At 41.6% G+C, this 22,126-nt stretch overlaps 1 protein-coding gene across 1 annotated transcript in view; it reads right to left on the bottom strand.

Annotated features, from left to right (window-relative positions):
• The window catches only part of LOC144606078 (clustered mitochondria protein homolog), a 62,342-nt gene that overhangs the window by 7,345 nt on the left and 32,871 nt on the right, over nt 1-22,126 (bottom strand). Inside the window, 11 exon segments of the mRNA XM_078421880.1 lie at nt 1,923-2,048; nt 3,102-3,182; nt 5,445-5,584; nt 6,256-6,409; nt 7,647-7,731; nt 8,322-8,560; nt 10,391-10,453; nt 11,373-11,525; nt 14,170-14,270; nt 16,322-16,426; nt 20,107-20,195. Of these exon segments, the coding sequence (XP_078278006.1) occupies nt 1,923-2,048; nt 3,102-3,182; nt 5,445-5,584; nt 6,256-6,409; nt 7,647-7,731; nt 8,322-8,560; nt 10,391-10,453; nt 11,373-11,525; nt 14,170-14,270; nt 16,322-16,426; nt 20,107-20,195 (1,336 nt within the window).

Below are 22,126 nucleotides of genomic sequence, written 5' to 3'. Positions count from 1 at the left end.
GGTTTCCCAAGTGGTGAATGCAGGGTCATCTTCCACGCTTGGATGGGAAAGGGAAGGGGTGTTCCATTTGAATTATTGGAGCTTTATGTGTCCCTGCTTGCAAAACAATGTGCAATGGTTGTTGATGAAAGTCAGTGGAAAAACTTACGTTGTTCAGGAGATTATTAAATTGAGCACTAATACCACAAGCAGAATATCCCCTCGGTAAACATCTGTAACATCAGCATCAGGTTAGAAAAGTAGTTACAGCATTCAACTTAAATATATCAGGAAATTTGAGGGAGCCACAATTCTCTCCAGTTACACCTTAGACAATCTTGGCCAAGTGATGTGCCTGCGCTGCCCTAGCAGCTGCGGCTCGCCTGCAGTCCATTTGTCTTTTGTGTTTTTTGTTGTTTTTTGTCTTAATTGTAGTGTTTAGATGTGATGCAGTGTTTTTGTGGTTGTGTGTTGGGTGGGGGGGGAACTGTAAAACTGTAAAATTGTCTCTTCCGAACGGAGACCTGACCTTTGTTTTCTGGGTGGTGTCTCCGTTCCCGCTGCGGCCTACCATCGGCCAAACACCTGGAGCTGGCGGCCTCCACCTGGGACCATCTGGGACTCTGGTTCGCAGAGCCCGCGGACCAGACTCACCATCTGCGGAGCTGGCTGCCTTCGGAGGCTGTGGTGGCGCCGCGGGAGCGGCTGCGACTAGCCTTCGGAGGCTTCTTCAGCCGCGGGCCGCGGGGACGTTGGAAGCTCGCAGGCCCCTGGGTGGGGGCCGACATCGGGAGCTCCGGCAGCGGCAGCATCTTCGCCCGCGCCGAATCGCGGGGCTTGGGTCAGCCCGCCGCGGACCTTTCACCGTCCGGCACAGCCTGAAATAGGCCGAGGGATTTTCTCTGCCCGGCGGGGGCTTCAATGTCGGGAGCCACGACCGCCCCGACGTGGCAAGTTTAACAGCCTGACCGCGGGAGAAGACAGCAGGGGAGGAGAAAATACATTCTGGCCTTTCATCACAGTGAGGTGACTGGAGGAGACTCACTGTGATGGATGTTTCTTTTTGTTTGGTGTTGGTTTATGATTGTGTGTGTTATTGCTTATTTTTATTGGTCTTATTGTTGGACTGTGGGTAATTTTTCATTTCACTGCCCATTAATGTGTAAGTGACAAATAAATTGACTATTGATCACATATTGCAATTTATATTTCCAGCTCTAATCAGTCCTTGGCCACTTTCTGGGTTGAAATTTGGTATCCTGTCTGATTCCAGACTGAATCTCAAAGTCATTGCCTCTCCATTATAAACAGCATTTGCCTTGACATTTGCAACAATGGCTATTTGTGCCACTGTCTCAGAACGCATTCTGGCAAAACTCTTATTCATCCCTTCTCGAGCTTCCAACTCTATTTCCCTCCACCACCGCAGATAATCCCAGTTTAATAACTTGGAACGCTCTCTCACGACCCCACTTTTGCCGACCTTGGTGAATTCCACTTGCACATCCCCTTGCTCTGGACTTCAATGCACTGCACCTTTCAACAACCATCTAGTCGTCATTAGTGTGTGGGCTATCAATTCTGTCATTCTTTCTTGAATCTTTCTGCCTCATTCTCCTCTTTTAAGATGGCCCCTAAAAGTAACTCTTTAGATTATGCTAGTTTCACCGTCCCAATTAGCTCTAATTTAACATTAACAACTCCTCCCATCACCGTGGAGCACCACAGAACTGTTTTTCTGCAGTAAAGGTACTAATTAAATGTAATTTACAGTACCTTCCAATCATGAAGTTCATAAGGTGAGCGACTCTTATCCAACCCCAGATGAATACCACCTGGAAAGAGTTCTTAACTCAGATCCCCCTACTTCCTTCCATCCACAAAGTTAATGATGGCATTAAACCCCGTTTTGCCCAAAAGAGATTCTGCCATTCGACACTTACATCAAGAACAGCTACTTCAGGGTGGTCCTCTCCACAGACAGTCAGCATCAGGTGCCGGGCGTGGTACAGCAACCTCAGTGCTGCCACATTCTGATTGTTGGCAAAGCAGTAGAGACCCAGCCTGACCTGTGGAGGTAGAACAGGGTAATGCAGTGCTCAGAACAGTCGCGTCCCAGGGCGTCGCTACCTGGGTGCTGGGTATCGGTAACCCAGGCATTGCCACCACACAGGTGGGTGGTGAGAGAATCAGGAGAAAGCTGATGGACTCAAGAGCGAGGATACAGGGATGTAACTGGGAGAATAGGATTGACAGGATAGGTCTGAGAGCCAACAAACTCAAAGGGCCAAATGGTCTCCTTCTTTATCTGAAGGAGAAATGAAATAATTCCATTCAGCAGGGAACCAGCTTCCTTTTTTTTTTCAAATCCTCAGCAACAAACTGCTCTGCAAAGCTACACCAAAGACAAAGTGATGCACTGGTCAAAGGAAGGATACTGGACAAGTGTTTAATTACAGAGCAAGTGATGACAAGGCTCAGCAGCAGCATGGGTAATAATGGAGCAGTGTGTAATAATTAAATGTTTCTTCCCAGTTATTTACATTATCAAACATGATCAACCACAGGAGCTGCTTGCCTCTATGTCAGAGTTACTACCGAGGCTGGCAGGTAACAGTAACAGCCACCGACAGTGATACCAGCTGCATATCTGATTGGCTCTTTAGTGTGCATTCCTAAAGGGATTTATGGACAAAAGTGAAATGCATCGAGAAACACAATCGACATGTCCACATTTCCAGCAATTTCACCAGAGGCAATAATCTTAGATAATCACACACCCAACCCCATTATATGACAAGGCTCTCACATTCCATTCCTGTTCTTTTCAACACGGGAGCTTTGTTGCGTAGTGTTAACCAGCTTCAGCAATGTTTGCAAGCAAGACGTTACAATGGGCGTCAGCTTCCCGAGTTTTCAGGCAAAGAAGAGCCCACGGTTATTGTTCATTTTCTATTGCATGCAGGTGTGCATGTTTACTATACTGCAGTTCCACAGTGACAATATCAGGGTGAACTTGTCTGGGTTTGTGTAAATAATGACAGTTGAGTAAGAACAGTCTGCATGTGTAAACATATAATCCAACATGTTTCAAATGAAGAGCGAATGAAATGATAACTCACATATTCACGAATTGTATTGGGATGATCAAAGCCAAGGATTCGCTCGCTGATTATGACAGCTCTTTGCTGGTTCGTTATCGCCTGTGTGAAAGAGGAAAGGCACCAGTGTTCAGAAGGAGAGAGAGAGAAATGCAATAGCATTTGGGAGAAATCGCTCTGATCTATCAGGATTCTTCACAATGCAACAGTGACAAACGTAAACTATCCTTCCTCATCATTCTCAACCTGTCTGCCATCTTTGCCAAAGCCAACCACACCATCCTGCCCTGACAACTCTCTTCCATCATTCATCTGGGTGAATTGCATTCATTCAGTCATTGCCAAATACTCTACAGGAATGGGTTTTTCTTCCTGCGCCTGTTCCTTTATGTCACTCCAAGGTTTCGCTCCATCTCATCCATCTGCATCAGTATATACATGTACACTGTGAGCATAACAGCTTGATCTCACCAGAACCCTTCCATCTTGTCAGATTACTTGATGACATTGTGGACAGGACAGAAATACACAAAAACGTCCTCCAACTAAACATTGGAAAGACTGACGTCATTGTCTTCAGTGCCCATTACATATTCTGTCCTCTAACCAATAATATTTTCGCTCTGTGTAAGTGGGAACTGCAGATGCTGGTTTAAACCAAATATAGCCACAAAAATGTGGAGTAACAGCGGGACAGGCAGCATCTCTGGAGAGAAGGAATGGGTGACGTTTTGGGTTGAGACCCTTATTTCTGCTCTTCTTGGTATCTATGCAAAACTGAACCAGACTGCAAGCGTTGGTATCTCTTTTGATTTTGCATCATTTTAACCCTCTTATCCTTCACACAGTAAGGCCACAACTTCAACATCACTCAACTCCAGCCTCACCACAGGCTCTGCGGGTGGTGGAACCTTCACCCATGCCTATTACCTCATCCAGATCTGACTATTCCAATGTGTCTTCACTCTGTGCTGTCCATGTCCCATTCATTCCCCATGCTCATTGATCTGTACTGGCCCTTGGTTAAGCAGTGCCTTGATTGTAAAAGCTTCCTTATTTCAAATTCACCACAACCTCAACTTCTATCTCCGCAATCTCCATGGGCCTTTAAACTCTCAGATATCTACGTTCTAATTCTGGACCACTCTACATCTCTGACTTCAATTGCTCCATCATTGGTGATTAGCACGAGCTCTGCAATTTCATCCCAAAAGTTCTCCACTACTTTCCTAGTTCTAAAATCCACCACTTTTTGCCATACCTTATGTCCTATGTTCTGATATCTCCTTCTGGAGTTTGACATCAGTTTTTTCGATTACCCATGTACTGCACCTTGGCTATTTTGCCACATGAAAAGACATTAAACATGTTGAAAGTTGTTGATGCCCACAATGTACTGTCCACACAATGCATACACTAACATCACCGTGACCAAACAGTGCAGAGGTAGACAGCTCTACAAATCAAGGAAAAAAGATGTGTCTTGTATAATCACGAGTCACAGCATCTTATTTGTATTAAACGCAATGAATCCTGCAAGAAGCCGTCCTATTTAGTTTAGTTTAGAGATACAACGCAGAAACAGGCCCTTCGGCCCATCGCGTCCGCACCAACCTGCGACCCCCGCATATTAACACTATTCTACACATACTCGGGACAATGTACACTAATACCAAGCCAATTTACCAACATACCTGTACATTTTTGGAGTGCGGGAGGAAACGGAAGATCTTGGAGATAACCCACGTGATCACAGGGAGAATGTACAAACTCTGTACTGACAGCACCCGTAGTCGGGATCAAACCCGGGTCTCGGGCGCTGTAAGGCAGCAACTCTACCACTGCGCCACCGTGACGCCCTAAAAGATGGTGATGCCCCTATTCTAGAGTAGATGTTATTCTTTGGTATTTCCCTAATATTAAAATCCCACTGGATAAATGCTCCTGTGAATACCAGCAAAGAGTGGCTAGAAAATATAAAAATGAGAAAACAGATCAAAGCTGCAGGTACTTCAACTGCCAGCCTGTTGATTTATTCAATCGAACAGTTGTGTTGGTCACAGATACGTCTATAATATACATGCGTAGAATTGCAAGCTGCATATTTACAGATTAGGGAGTAGGTAAAGATCAATTTCATTGTCTATCTCACAGATATAAAGTGAAGGATAAGTTTACAGTCAAACTCTCCTGTTAAAGTCCACCTGTACACGGTACAATCACAGTCTGACAGCGTAGGTAAAAGTGCAATAATTATTTCATATCACATTCATTATTCTGTGAACTATCTTCTCCTTTTAATATTTTCTAGCCACTCTTCGCTGGAGTAAAAACCTCCAACACAAAATTAAAAGCATCGCTCACCTCAGGGATGTCATCAATGATGTAGTTTAACTGTGCAAGCACGTGCAAACAAGCACAGACATCCAAGTGCAAAGGGCCAAACACATTTTTGAAAAGGTTTAAAGATTCTTTCATTAACTCAAAACCTTCTTTAATGTTTCCTGGAAACAAAAACAATGAGAGTTACAAATGAGAAAGGAGAATTATTTTCATGCTCGCTCTCAATATTGGACATTGAAAGGATTGTAATTGTGAGCAAGTTACACAGAGATACAAATTTCACCAAAAGTTGATATTTTTAAGGCAACAGCAATCAGAAAATTCTAAAAGTGCACAGCAAGTTGAGACAGTGATGACAAAGTTTCAGGTTAGTAACCTTTCTTTGGATTGGTATTCAACGACTTGAAAAGTTAACTCCATTTATTCTCCACAGATGCTGCCTGACCTGCTGACTATAATTTAGCATTTTTGTTTTAATGTTCATTTTCCGGCATCTGCACTTTTTTACTTTTTGGTGTTAATGTGGATGGGCAACTCAACTTTTGATGCACACCCCCACCATCAGTACTTCCACACTTAACGCAATATTGTAATGTTTAGTGTCACACAGTTATCAGAGCTTGGTTTCCGAGAGAGTCTTTTACATAATGTCGAGCAGTTTCAGATGTGAACTCCTTGCTCAGTATATCTTCTCATTCAGATCAAACTTCACCCTCAATCCTGAATAATATCGACAATGAATATCATACTCTATTTGAATCCTGTGGTGAAAGGACATTGTTTCCTCTGTTCCACCCATTATGTCAGCATTGTCCCATCAACATGACTGTACCTTTCTGAATATATATTTGTGCTTTTTGATAAACTCTCTCCGCGTCCGTCGATTTCACAATGATGTGCTTGAACACAGGGAATGTATTGAGGATATCATCTTCTGTGAAAATGGGTTTGTGGCGATTGTCAAAGTTATAATCTCGCAGCAGAATCTGAGAGAAAATATCCAAGAATATCATGAACAACCAATAAATCAAAAAACATTACAGCAGATTCTTGAAATAGCTCAGCAAGAGTACCACCCAAATTAATCACATACACCAGTAAAATCCACACAATCCTTTGTACGGTGTTCAGTGGGGCAGCACAACTACTGCAATGACGTAAATGCTCATGCTCGTAAACAGTAGATGGTCTCCTTATGTTATGTTATCTAATATTAAAGGGTTCATTTCTGAACAAGGGTCTTTACCCGAAACATCACTTTCCACGTTCTCCAAAGATACTGCTTGAGCAGCTGAGTTACTCCAGTGTTTTGTGTCCTTTTGGTTCATTTCAGTGACTGGCTCCTAATTACTCCCAAACAAATTCTTAGTACCGTCTCATAGGGATGAAAACAAACCTTAATTACTGACTGAATCAGTGTTGGCTATTAAAACACAAATGTGTTAAGCAAAATATTGTTTGATAGTGCTCCTGTTCACTAAACTACATTGGAAGTTCTAGTTACATGTAAATAAATCAAGAATACCCCTGTTGACTTCTAAATCAGATCCGATTGCTGAAACAAATTGAGATTCTTAAATTATTCATTGCAGCTGCAAAGTAATTTTAGATTGTGGAAACAATTTGTGCTTTACTATCAATAAACTGGCATTTGCCCAACCATAACTTTTACAATAAAAGTTATTTAATTTTTTCCTCCCATTGTTCTCTTATTTCTTAGAGAGTAACTCATTCACTAAGGAAGTTTTCGCTCTGAGCAATCTACAATGGGGAAAACCATTTGCAATATTTAAGGGACAAAATCTTCTGACACAAGCAGCAGTAATCTCCCACACTGTCCAAAAAAAGTCACGCAGACACAGCACTTTTTTTTTTAATGATGAAACATTATTGTCCCGAAGCACGAGCCTTGTTGGTCCTCTCAACAGATGCTGCCTGACCTGTTTAGTATTTCTACCATGTTGTTAATATTTCATTTCATTTTTCTGGTTAATTTTCTCGCTAAACAGTATACTAAATTCAATCTATTCTCCATTAATTGTTACATTTCAATCAGTATGCAAAATCATTTAGGTTAGCCTCAGAGCAATGTACTGGAATGCTAATTTGATGAACCAAGCAAAACAAGGCACAGTTGGTGTGGAAACATGGTGGGGAAGGTTTAATACAGCAACGGCACATCATTTGCATGCGACATAATGACTGTGAAAGAATCAGCAGTACCTGAATTCCAGCCTTTAAGCAGAACTCACGCAGCAGGGAGACCTTCTGCAGGTTAAACTTGTCCACCGCCTGATCAACCCCGTCACTGGAATGCATCAATCATAAACATCAGTTCATGGCAGAGAGAAAAGATAAACTAAGTGAAGGGTAAAGTCATCTTCCTATTCCCAAAGCCCTTTAGAGTTTCATCATCATTCTGGCTAAAAGCATTGTCAGCTCGGCTGTGCCAAGCTTTCACCCATCAGCACTCCCACTCTGTAATTTTCACTCCCACTCCGTACTGCAGTATTTGGACGTGTCTCTCAGAATGAAATTAATTGGCTGACTATTAGATTGGAAAGATCAAATATGGAAAGATTTTATTTGTATTAATGAACCTTCTCAAGCCACTGCAACGCTTGTCGACCCTAAATAGGAATCGACATCTGTCGAAAACCAGGGGTTAGGAAGATGTTGAGGATCATAAAGACTGCTTCTATTTCCTCCTTTGGCAACCAATCAGGGCTTGTGCTAGCCTGTGTGTCAAGGGAGCTGTACTGGAATTTTAATGTTCAGCAAGAACTATCCCACTCCTGCATCAACAAGATTAAGATTATGCCATGATATAAATTCCTTCAGCGACAGCAATGGTTGATGCAGAAAGTAAACTGTACACCCGCCCGTGCAAGAACGTACCAAGCCAAATCGTAGTCAAAGCTTTCAATGGCTTCACTGTTGATCTGTTTCCACAGCTCCGTACAGGTCAGGCTAGCCCAGACCAAGTCATTCTCAGGAATCCGCATCTTGCGTTTGTTTCTCTTCTTGCGTGATGCCAGTTCGCCCGGAAGCAGATGTGCAGCACCATTGTTGTGGGAGCTCAGGAAGCAATTCAGAAAGTGACTAATGGCAGGTGAAAGAGCTGATATCTCCACATTCTGAGAGAGAAATAAAAATTAAGAGAATTAGAACTATTGTGAGCTGCAAACAACTTAATCAGAATGTGTACAACAAAGGGGCAGATTTTTGCTCTTCCAAGATCAACCCAGACGACCCGTTCCCTTGGCCTTACCAAGGACCTCTGCAGATATGCTACTTTTAAATATCAATTCCTTTTTGAAAGCCCCAACTGAATCAGCTTCCATTTAATTCCAGTTAAAATGATTTGCAAAACTTACATTCAACCTCATGTCACCTCGGGATGATTCTTCATACCTTACACTTATTCTGTAACCTATTCGAATTCTGAACCCTTCTCTTAATTTTCCCATCTCAAAGAACAATCATCCCAGCTTTTCCAGCATATCCTTGTCACTGAACATTCTCAATCTTGGACAGACAATAAAAGCTGGAGTAACTCAGCGGGACAGGTAGCATCTCTGGAGAGAAGGAATGGGTGACGTATCGGGTCAAGACCCTTCTTTAGACCCGAAATGTCACCCGTTCCTTCTCTCCAGAGATGTTGCCTGTCCCGCTGAGTTACTCCAGCTTTTTGTGCCTAACTGCAGTTCCTATCTACACACTCTCAATCTTGGACTCGGCATATTAAAGAGTATTTGTGAACTATGTACGCATGGATTTATGCAACCCGAATGGCCCGAACATAGGAGTCGCCTGCACTGGACTGTAGTAAAAACCCATGTGGTCCATAAACCTTCAATGCTTTTCAAGTCTGCAGTACTCTCTTAGCATGGCCCAAATGCAATTCTCTAACTCAATTATGTTTGATTCTTAACAGGAGCAATAAATTAAAAGGTTGTGGCTTAACTGATATTTTAGAGAGTTTTAACATTACTCATCGAAGGTATCACAAAATGCTGGAGTAACTCAGCAGGTCAGGCAGCATCTAGGAGAGAAGGAATGGGTGATGTTTTTTTAACATTACTCATGCTTTCTTATCTACTTCCCACTGGTCTGGCCACAATCACATGCAGGAGTGTCTTTATGAACCTCCTCTGAAATTGTAAAATTTTGTCCATATTCCAGATTATTGTTAAGTTTTCATAAACATTAACTTTAATTGTATTACACAGTCATAAAGTTTATCCAACAAGTTGCAGGATTGGGGTGAGGTGGATGACAATGGGTGTGAATTTCATGAAAACAGACAAAAAGAAGATAATTTACTTTGGTTGCCTTGGATTTCATTGCCCCCCTTCCAAAGTACGCTTCAATCTTGCAAAGGGCAGCTACTTGTGGTAGATCCCAATTCCCAAACAAACCTTCTAACACAAGCACTCAAGGATTAGAGAGAGACCAAGTTGAAAGAGACATGGCTCCATTTCACTGCCACTCAGGGCCATTTTTACAGCATTATGGGCCCCCGGGCAAAGCAGTGTACTGGGGCCCCTACCGTTACTCTCCCCCACCCCCCTTTCCCTACCAGCCCTCCCCTGTCGTGCCGGCGAAAAGCACTTACCGAAAAGCACTTAGCGATGGACTTAGGGTGCTACATTGTTGCGAAAAGCACTTACAGATCGCTGTGAGAAGCACTTAGTGACCGAAAATGTTGCGAAAAAAGCACTTATTGAACCTACATTTTTAAAGTAGTATTTATTTATTGCAAGTCACTTAACATACACAGATCAGCATGGGGCCCCTATGCTCGTGGGCCCCCAGGCAAGTGCCCATCAGGCCCATGCGTTAAGACGACCCTGCTGCCACTGAACTGTGAGGGTCACGAATACAGCGCAAACTCTGAAATATAACATGTATGAGTTACGCTTACTGGAAGAAAGTGCTGTTTATTCTATGAGTAGAACCGTTACCTGTTGGTAGAGGACTACGACATGCTTTGCAACTCGAGTGATGATTTCACCAATTAGTAGTCTCTGTGGAAATGCAAAACATAATCTTAAACAGTGACTACCTGCTCAAAGGTCAGGCGCAGAATACTGATGCCCAGGTTCTATTATATTTGTTGGGTAATAATCCCAGTTACCACTTTCAGAGGTATACTTAAATCTCACTTTAACAGTGTGCAAGATTGCTACTTTAAAAAGCCATAAATCACCACATCAGACATAAGAAATTAAGGCCATAGAATTACACAGCAGGTCCACCCCAGTTTACAGACACCTGACTTTTGCACAACCCATACATATAATCGAGGGTGTGGGAGACAGGCGGGATGGATTTGATGGCTGCTGCAGGCACCTTCACGCGGGCGGGGAGTTAGTTCATGACCGCATTTCAAACCAGCAGACTGGGTTATGAATAGTTTTCAGGAATGGAATCCTGTCCTCACCAGGGGCCAGATCTGTGCTGCATTCTGAATATGAAGACCAATTATTTGTCTCAGGTAAGGTCAATTCCTCCCAACACAGAGATATAACTGGATAGTCACGATGCCTCCGCCACACCATGTCATCTGCTTGTTGAGTAGAGATGAAATATTTTCTCCTTACCACCTCTACTTTGTTGCCTTCCATTCATGAACATAACGACCATAAATGCCTTTGGACGTTACCCACATGCCTTCAATGCACGTGTAAATATAGCACAGCCAAATCCAACAAGGTCCATGCGTGCACATGCCCAGGGATACCATGGCTAACTCCAGGTCCTCAGTAATACTCTTACTGAGATCAGCAAATTGAGCATGGACAACCTGGTTTACCCTGCACTGAATGGCTAGACTTCAACCATGCAGTGCAATAATGAACCAAATCTTAATGTTTAATGATTTTTCATTGGTTTAGCAATCTGTCCTCTCCCTTAAAGCAATGTCTCACTTGATGGAATACCTACCGAGATATGCTCCAGGTACTGCTTGTTTTCTGCTTGGCTTATCAGCCGTGTTATTTTGCCGATGTAACGGATGTTAATTCCATATTTGTGCAGAGCGTCCGTCACTGTGGCACCATCTGTGGGCATCAGGACATGGTCCTCGCAGTCTTTGATCTGGACATCAAACGGAAGGAGAGGAGGTCAGTCTGTGTAGCAGGGATATCCCAACACCCACAACCCTGTGATACCTGCCCCACAGCCAGGGCATGACAAACTGCAGCTGTGATAACATTCCACCCAAAAATGCTCCCTTTTCCCAGCCAAAGCCTCCAGTTTTTGATAGGCATGAGACTTATTGGCAGAATAATCTATTCTAATCATATTCCCTGTTCCCTCTTCAATATGGTCTTTCAAGCATTTGCCGATACCTCCCTTGATATATAATTTCTACTCAATTCATGAGAGACGTGAATCCAAGCAATTATTTGTGTTAAAAACAGTTTACTTTAGAGATACAGCGCGGAAACAGCACCTTTGGCCCATTGAGTCCACGCTGACCAGCGATCCCCGCTCTCTAATGCTATCCTACATACACCAGGGACAATTTACAATTTTACCAATCCAATTAACCCTCAAACCTGTGGTTCTTTGGAGTGTGGGAGGAAACCCGAGCTCACGGAGAAAACGCACGTAGGTCAAGGTGAGAAGTTACAAACACCATAAGGACCCGTAGTCAGGATCAAACCTGGGTCTTTGGCACTGTAAGGCAGCAACTCTACCACTGCGCCCCCGTGCTTCTGCTTAATATTTCACCAACCAATTATATAAAGTCTATAAGAAAATAACTGCAGATGCTGGTACAAATCGAAGATATTTATTCACAAAATGCTGGAGTAACTCAGCAGGTCAGGCAGCATCTCAGGAGAGAAGGTATGGGCGACGTTTCGGTTCGAAACCCTTCTTCAGACTGATGTCAGGGGGGCGGGACAAAGGAAGGATTTAGGTGGAGACAGGAAGATAGAGGGAGATCTGGGAAGGGGGAGGGAAAGAGAATACTAAACTCTCGTCGAAGCGAGGAGGAGAACTTCTTCAAAGTGGACATACCTTGAGGTGAAATTACTAAACTCTCGTTGAAGAGAGGGGGAGAACTTCTTCAAAGTGGACATACCTTGAGGAGAAATTACTATATGAAATTACTATACGAGGAGAAATTATATAAAGTCTAATGCTTTCTTTGAATTTCCATTCAATTCATTTGCTCTGATAAAGAATCTCCATTATTAAAATACTTGATCGGATTATGGAATAAGGTAAATTTTGAGGATGAAACAAAAAAATCTTTATTAGGAAAGACAACTTTGATTCAGAATAGATTGATACCTTTTACAATGGATAACCAGCTTCTACATAGGTGGCATCAAAAAGGGATTAGATATATAGGTGATTGCTTTGAAAAAGGTATATTGATGTCATTTGAACAATTGAAAAATAAATATCATATAGCAAATAATTCTCTTTTCTGTTACTTTCAATTAAGAGCTTATTTAAAAGATAAATTGGGTCAAACAATGTTATTGCCGAAATCTAAGGAAATTGAAAACCTAATTCAAAAAGGACAAATAAATTTTTTTACTTCTATTATATATAATCTAATTCAAAAAAAGGCTCCTAAACAAGGAATTCATATATCAAGGCAAAAATGGGAAACGGATTTGAATATTAATATTGATGGAACAAATTGGTCAAAACTATGCCTTGACAGTATGAAAAATACAATAAATATTCGGTTTAGATTAGTACAATATAACTTTCTGCATCAATTATATATCACACCACAAAAATTAAAGAGAATAAATTCAAGTTTATCTGACCAATGTTTTCGGTGCAATCAAGAAATTGGTACTTTTTTTCATTCTACTTGGTCCTGTTCAAAAATACAACCTTTTTGGACAAATTTAAGAAGTTTTTTAGAACAGATTATCGGAATACAACTTCCATACAACCCAAGATTTTTGTTATTGGATGATGTTGAAGGAATAAGACCACAACTTAAAATGAATAAATATCAGAAAGAATTTATAAAAATTGCATTAGCAGTAGCCAAAAAAACTATCGCAGTTACTTGGAAATCTGATTCCTATTTAAGTATGGACCTTTGGAATAATGAAATTTCTAACTGTATCCCACTTGAAAAAATTACTTATAATTTAAGGAACGAATATGATACTTTTTTAAATATCTGGCGTCCTTATCTACAAAAGAGGGGCCTATATATATAGAAGAATTGTTCATATTCACAATGGTTCTTTTGGGAGAGATGTATATACATATACAGTTTATTCTGTTTGGAATTCCATGGGGCGTGTGCAGGACCCCCAACAACCAGGCAGTTTTTAATCTTTTTTTCTTTTCTTCCTTTTTCTTATTTGGGGTTAGTATAAGGGGGGTGGGGGGAAGGGGGGAGGGTTTGTTTTCTAAAAAGTTCGGTAAAAAATAAAAATAAAATTTAAAAAAATTAAAAATTTAAAAAAAATTAAAAAGTGGACATACCTTGAGGTGAAATTACTAAACTCTCGTCGAAGAGAGGGGGAGAACTTCTTCAAAGTGGACATACCTTGAGGAGAAATTACTATATGAAATTACTATACGAGGAGAAATTATATAAAGTCTAATGCTTTCTTTGAATTTCCATTCAATTCATTTGCTCTGATAATATAGCTTAAAATGTGTTTAAGTGTGGCACAAATACTGATGTTTTCTCTTATCAGATCTCACTCGTGTCAACATAATGAGAGTTTTTCCCCGTGCAGTCACTTACAAAGCTGGGAATCTGAACAGACACAATAAAGGCTGCAATGTCCTTCATCAGTCGCTTCTGGACTTTTAGAGCCTCCAGTTCACACTCGTGAAATCTTACATCTGCAACAAAAATTCATTTTCAATTCAATTCCTTCAAAACATCTCACCCAAGAAACATGTCAGCTATTACATGATGCACAAGTGATTAAAAACACTTCCAACAACAATGTTTATCATGCTCAGAACCAATTATTCACATTGTAGGCAAAGGTCAATGTCCACTTGGCATGCCTGATTGTTTTCATGATTATCAATAAGCAGGCTGGTTTCATGCAAATCTCCAAGCGAATGGCAAGTTGTGGTATCAGTTTCAGTCCCAGGCAGTGCTGCAGTACTATTTTTTTAGGTGTCGGAGCTGTCACTTGTGCCGGAGCGGCCACTGTTAAATTCCCCGTAGTTAATATTCTCTGCCGTTTGTTTTGGCTTTTTTTTTTTACAGAGGTGCCGGGACGGTGCCCCAGTGAGCTCCGGCAACAATGTACCCCCTGGTCCCAGGTACACATGAACTCCCCCACTCCCCCACCTACCCATGTGATGGTTGATCAGGTAATAGAAAATCACTAATCACTCCCAAAATTGTGAGATATGGATTAAATTTCACTCTCATGGAATTTATGCGGAAAGAAAATAAACAAAGATTTTATGTCCATCGCTTCAAATTGGAGAAAAAACACGATGCTGGCCTTTATCTTGGAACACAAACCCATCCCACCCAGGGGGCGCCTGTATGGTGCTCACTTTCACATTAGTCTAGAGGCACCAAATATCATCAACATTCTGTCGTGGTACCTACTTATTCAAAATTGGATTTCTTTCCAACATTCAACAGTGGTGTTGCTGCCTTACAGCACTGGAGACCTGGGTTCGATCCTGACTAAGGGTGTTGTCTGCATGGGGTTCGCCCGTTCTTCCTGTGACTGTGTGGGTTTTCTCCGGGTGTACCTGTTTCCTCCCACATCCCAAAGATATGCAGGTCAGTACGTTAATTGACTTTTGTAAATTGTCCCTAGTGTGTAGGATAGTGCTAGTGTACGTGGTGATCACTGGTTGGCACGGACACAGCGTGCCGAAGGGGCCCGTTTCCATGCTGTATCTCTAAAGTCTAAATTTTGACCCAACTCTCACCCGCTTTCTAAAAAGTGTCTGGGTTTTGTGGTCAACAGTGTCACAGTGTGAATCCTGCCTGTAGCAATTTCTCAGCCTGGATCTCTCTTCTCCAATGATAACTGGTGGCAGCCACCATCCCTGATATCCTGCAACATCAATGGAACCAAGGTAGAAACAAGGATCTGCAGATGTTGGTTACACCTGCACTTTGTGTCTATTAATGTAACCAAGATGGCTTGACATCCAACTGTAACGAAGTTCTTCCATTGCTTTTTAATGATTTTTTAAAACTTTTTGTTTTCAAAATAAAAGCTTGATGGGAACATACATAGGATTAAAAGGTAGAAAGTGAAATATTAGCTCAAAAATCTGAAGCATTACAATGAACATCCTTAAATTGAACTTTTTTGAAGAGGCAGAGAATGTGCCAAATACATTATATTGACACAGTGGATCATGAAAGAAGCTCACAACATGGTCTAACATTTTCACAATGTTTTATGGAGAAAATAGGAGCACAGTTGAAATTAGTAAAAATTGTGTTTTTTTTAAACCGTCATTACAACGGAAAACTTTCCCTGGTGAACCTAGCACCCACTTCGTTTGTGGCAAATGTGGTAATATTTTTCGTAACTAGATGTACGAATAAGCACAAATACGTTGTGGAATATTGTGTTAGATGGCCCAAACTATCACCAAGTCGTGTAGCCAACTGAATAAAGGAAAAATTTGGTTGTAAACGTGGAGATCCAGTGATAATTCTACACCAAATACCAGTGAGTTAATTCAAGTTTAGAATATGATCCACCAAAAAAAAGGCAATACCCCCGCAATAAGGTTTGTTTGGAATATAAAGATTTATTGAAGAATGGAAATTAACAGCAAAAACTGCAATTTCATAAACTCTTCAATACTCCTTTCAGCCACTGAAAATCCAAAGGTTTATCCCAATATTTTGTCATGTTTTAGTATTAAATATCTGTGGCTCAAATGCTGGACATTACCTGGGGCATACACGTTTAGATTGAAGCGAATGTCAAAGATGCTCTCATTGATGGAGCCCACCTCCTGACATGTAGCCCTCAACACGTCAGCATCTCTTATATAATCTGTGGAGGAAGAAGAGGAAAAAAGGTTAAAGACTGCTGTACAAGTTAGAAGAGAGTTTTCAGACAGCACAAGCCTCAATGCACCCCCAACACAATTTAAGAAAGTTTAAAAGACAATTAAATATAGGTTAGAAAAGGCAACAAAAAAAAAATTTGCATTCTCCACTTTGGTGTGGAGTTTCCGTTAAAAGATTGCAGGGGAAAAAAAGACACTCATGCAGTCTGGGAAAGGGAAGTGCTTTGTGGTAGACAGAAAATGCTGGAGTAACTCAGCGGAACAGGCAGCATCTCTGGAGAGAAGGAATGGGTGGCGTTTCGGGTCAAAGTGCCTTGTGGTGTGTGTTTCATGACGGGCTCAGTTGTAAAGTGGCAGATTATTCTGATTAGTCAGTAGACAGTCCAATGCTGATGGTAGCAAGCATGGTGAATAAATAACTGCCCACTGAGCCGTGTGTACAGAGGGCTGCCAATTCTGTTGGAGTGCATCCCTGATGGGTTTACCATACCACTTCCCTTCTCCAACCATTCCGTTTCATTAAACAAAACATTTTCGCTAAATGGAATTTAGTAACAAATATTAGAGGAAAACCTCCAACAAAAATCAGACTTTTAAAAAACCTCCAAAAGGATTTTCTCTTGGATTTTTTTATTGCTCTTTTGAGAATTTGTTTCTTGAATTATCAAAACTTCAAGGGAAGTTTGGAAACCGGGTGGTCATTTTTGCTACACCCATAGTTATTGAGTCAGTGTCTTTCAGCACCTCGTGATGACTCATAACTCTCAGCCAGGGCAATTTTCTCTCCAGCTTCTAAGTGTCCTTGGATATATCTGGTAGGATATACAGCAGGAGTGTGGCTATTTAAGAAGGTGGCAGGGACACCAATGACTGATCTTTGCATATCTGAATTAGTAAAACGGCTGCAAGTTAAACGGAATAAACCCACGCAAGGCTTCACCCTGAATACCAGCCTTGTTATTCGGACTGCTTCACTCCATTCCTGGGATACACGTGCTCTAGGAAGTTTCATAAATTGCAATGGCAGTATTTATTTTGCGCAAGTTGCATTTTGCTGCGAATTAGTCCTTACATTTTATTGTATTTTTCTCCCATCTCTGGACTTCTTGTTCCTGACCTGTTCACGCTTTTACATCTCTACAGAACCAGGGATGCCCATCCATCTGTGGCTTCTAAATGCACTGCTTAAATGTCAGGATTAGTTAGGTAAGCTTCTATCTTTGTTGTAATGACTATCGTAACATAGAGAGCCAAGTCGCTGGTTGTGGATTCCTGTCAGTAATATCATCTGTGTAGGAAGCAACTGCAGATGCTGGTTTAAACTGAAGATCGACACAAAATGCTGGAGTAACTCAGTGGGACAGGCAGCATCTCTGGAGATAAGGAATGGGTGAGGTTTCAGTTGAGATTAGTCTGAAGAAGAGTCTTCATTTTTTTAAATGTTTTAATAGTTTTTACACATTCTAAAATTCACTCTTTAAACATTAAAAAGTCTATTTGAAAAGCATTTTTTTAACCAGCATTTGACAATTGGAGCGGAGCCTCTTGACAAGTTGCCCCAAGACGGAAGGGACTTTGCCAAATCCAAGATGATGCCGAGGATTAGCTTGCCCAGGGCTCTGCACCTGGAACAGCAAATGCCGGCAGGCAGAGGCTACAGACAATGAGCCAAGACCAGCATAAACTAGTCCAATGTTTTCTTGCCTGACCTGCCAAGTCAGTGTTCACTTTCCAAGTGCAATGTTTGTCGAGAGACATTGACTGAATGAAACACAATGACCAAGCGCCATTATCCCTGTAGGAAACAGTGCCCTTTGTCATCTGAACCCCATCTCATTCAACACATGAAAGGAGTGCTGTTCAATTAGTGCTCATTTACAATGTGTTCACGGATAATATTGTGGCCATTATCTGACAAGAATAGTGCATTTCATCAAGACTATCCTTAGCATCCCCAGCTATGGGCTTCACTGAGAACAGCTAATGCAGAGAAATGCCACAGTGGGTGGTCACTAGACTGGTAACCCAGAGGCCTGCAGTAATAACGCAGAGATTAGTGTTCAAATCCCACCATGGCATATCATTAGTAATGGTGACCTCATAATAACCTCAAACCCACAAGGTTCACAAATATTCTTCGGAGGAGGAAGCCCACCAACCCTATCGTGGTGGAATGGAAAGCCATTTGGTTGCAAAGAATGAGGGATGAGCAGTGAAGACTGGGCTTTTTTGGTGACCCTCAGACAATCAAAAATTAAGGTATTAAAAATAAACCTCAGCTCGTTCAGCATCTGTTTGCTATTTTTACAACTTCGAAACTTCACCTAAAACCAAAATGTGGACGAAGGCTTGGGTCACAATGAAACAGTAACTGCACAGCAGTACGCTGATGTTCACTGCTTGAGCAAATTGTTCCACAGAATGCAGTCGCTTTCACCTTACACGTTCGTACCACTTGTGGGTGGCTGCAGAAAATATATACATTCAGACTAATGATCAATCCATTTAATCCATTATCAGTGCATTGTTCCCTTTTATGCCTTGCAGCAACCTTTTTAAGACTGAGTGCTCCCGAACCAAGCGTGCCTACCAGGCAGGTTTCCCAATGTTTGTCATCTGCAATTTATGCATGTGTAGTGGCCTGGCGGAGGCCAGAGAAAAACAATTACAAAACTGTCACAACATTACGCCACAATGCAACACATATACAAAATTATCTTTTCATCTTAATGATAAAGAGCTTGCTTTCCTTGCAGTGCATTCGCGCATTTTATGGGCAAGATTTACTGTTGATTTGCGCAAGGTAAACTCTAAACAGCAATCAAGATAAATGACGTTAATTAGCCAGCTCTGGACATTTTTGTTCTTTTCTGGATGGTGGCAAGCATCCAGTGAACAGACTGTCAAAGCTTCTAGAATGGAAAAATTATAACACCGTCTCAACACTTTTTGTTGCATGAATAGGTCAGCTGTGATTATATCTGCAAGTGCTGGAGCGGGATTTGAAATCAGGACCTTCTGAATAAAAGGATGTATCTTTAGAAAGGAGTAGAGGAGGAATTTCTTTAACCAGAGGGTGGAATTCATTGCAACAGACCAAGTCATTAGGTATTTCTAAAACGGAGATTGACAGGTTTTTGAATAGTACGGTGTCAAAGATTATGGGGAGAAGGCAGGAGAATGGGGTTGAAGGGGAAAGATGGATCAGCCATGATTCAATGGCGGAGTGGACTCGATGGGTTAAAAGGCCTAATTCTGCTCCTGTGATTTATGAAATCTTATGAAAGGGAAATGTGCTGTCACAGTGCCACGCTACAGTCATTAAATCTGGTAAATTATTTGTTTGCTTAGTCATATCTCAATGAATAGCAGAAGTGCTTTAAGTGCAGCTTGTAAAGAAAGGTATTTTTCTCCAATATCCTTTCTCATTAACTCAATTTTGAATAACAAAACCTACCTTATCCAGATGTCCGTTGCTATGCGAAACTGAATTCAATGCAGTTCCAGAATTGTGACCTAGGACTCTGACACTTCCCCAAAATTCAATTTCACTCCCAATTCCTCCCTACCAGTCTATGTATAGTCTCGATATCACTTCAAGTTTCCGCAGCTATCATTGAAACCATGAAATTAACTAACTTTTGCAAGCACTGAACTCCCTTACCATAGGTTTCTGTTGTGCTCTCTCCATCCTCCATTAAACTCTTTCTTCTGCGCATTTTCTCCTTCAAGAGCTCTGAAAACTGTATGTTCCTAAAGTACAAAAAACAATCCAACAAGACACGAGCAACAAGTTGTTAGCAGCAACACTATTACAGCCTTCCAAGTGTACAAAACTCTGCAGAGTTCAATGGCAGAGAATATTGAACTCTGCAAATTTAATATTTCAATAGATTTGGCGCCCAGGCATTGCAAACGATGAACAGCGCAATAATATGTTGCGCAATACTTGTCCGGAACTGTATGCAAAGATGAATTTCACTGTACCTCGGTACATGTGACGAATAAAGTACCATTTAACCAAAAGTACTTGTGCACGTGTCACATCCACACGTGTTCTGCACCAGTGGAGAATGCGTCGTGGAGGACCAGTGGTCTGTGATGGAGGTGGATGATGGCAAAGGCTGGGCTCAGTGGCCAGGTCTGCTAGTCCACCCACAGCAGCTCATGAATGCATGCGACCTGACTGCTTAGAACAGCTGACAGAGGGACATGGGGCTATCAAATGTTCCTCATATGGGATGTGGGAGCAAATCATACACTAAATCTATCTCTCTCAATTTTAAACACGCTAGGAAGTTAAATACAGCAAAAAAGGAAAATAGCTTAAAATTAATGTACCTCTTTGAAAACGATGTTCATGATCACAGTGTGATCCCAGTCAGACTGAAATAGTTTGGCTACATTTAACTAATTCTGGCACAGGTGGCGGGAATAGTAGGCTCCCTTTATATTCAGCCAGGATCTGCTCCAAAGTTTTGTATGTAGACAATACGCCCCAACAATACAGAATTTCTGTTCTTGCAGCCAGAATTGTTCATATGCCATACTTGTACCTTTAAATAAACCGAGGTCTCCATGCTTAAATTATGGTGTACCACCACTGGAACAAAAGCTCAAAGCCTTATGTGGAAAGGAAAGAGGGCAAAAATCAAGCCATGGAGGACCCTCCAGGACAGACTGTCCTCACACACCTCCCAGCGGATGGTTATTCAGCAGTACGTGTAATGAGGAGAAAATTCCTCAAGTTACGTGCACTACCAGTCTGACGGCGGTGAAACATTTTAATGTGGCTTTGCAAACAATGGTGGGATGGATGCTACAAATAAACTGATTGTTTTGTCTTTCCTTGTGACAATGTGTCTGCTCTTTGGCCAGTGAGTCAATGCTGGTTCTCAGAAACACCCATCAACCCCATTGCCCACTCATTTCTTCACAACACATCCTCTATCACCTGACCCTGGCTGTCCTACCACTCCTCAACTCTGGGTAATTCATAGAACCCAATTAACCCAACAACCAGCACACCTTTAGGACGCAATCAAACAATGGGGCACCCAGAGGAAATTCTTGCAGTGTCACACACATGGCATTGAGGTTCGGGGTCGATCACATGCAAAGTTAAAATGGAGACAAGGAGGAATTTTGTTAACTAGAGGGTGGCAAATCTGTGGAATTAATTGCCACAGGTGCCTGTGGAGACCAAGTCATTTGGTATTGCAGAGATTTAGGTTCTTGATTATTAAAGGTGTCAAAGGTTATAGGGAGAAGGCAGGAGAATGGAGTTGAAGGGGAATAATAGATCAGCTAATGATCAAATGGCAGAGCAGACTCGATGGGCTGAATGGCCTAATTCTGCTTCTATGTCTTATGGTGCTCTTGGAGGTGAGTCAGAAGTGAATATTTTTCAATTTGGCCAATATTCATTGTCATTATAGAAAATGTAGATTTCATATGTCCAGACCAAATAATATAGAACAGGAACAGGCCCTTCAGCCCACATTGTCTGTGCCAAACATGCCAGGTTAAACTAATCTCTGCCTGCATGTGATCCATATCCCCCCATTCCCTGCATATCCATAAGCCTGTTAAATGCCATGATCGTATTTGCCTCAACCACCACCACCCCCTGGCAGTACGTTCCAGGCACCCACCATTCTCTGTGTAAAACACTTGCCCCACAC

The sequence above is a fragment of the Rhinoraja longicauda genome, chromosome 25 (genome assembly GCF_053455715.1).
Source record: "Rhinoraja longicauda isolate Sanriku21f chromosome 25, sRhiLon1.1, whole genome shotgun sequence".
Taxonomy (NCBI): Eukaryota; Metazoa; Chordata; class Chondrichthyes; order Rajiformes; family Arhynchobatidae; genus Rhinoraja; species Rhinoraja longicauda.
This window is presented reverse-complemented; position numbering and strand designations above follow the sequence as displayed.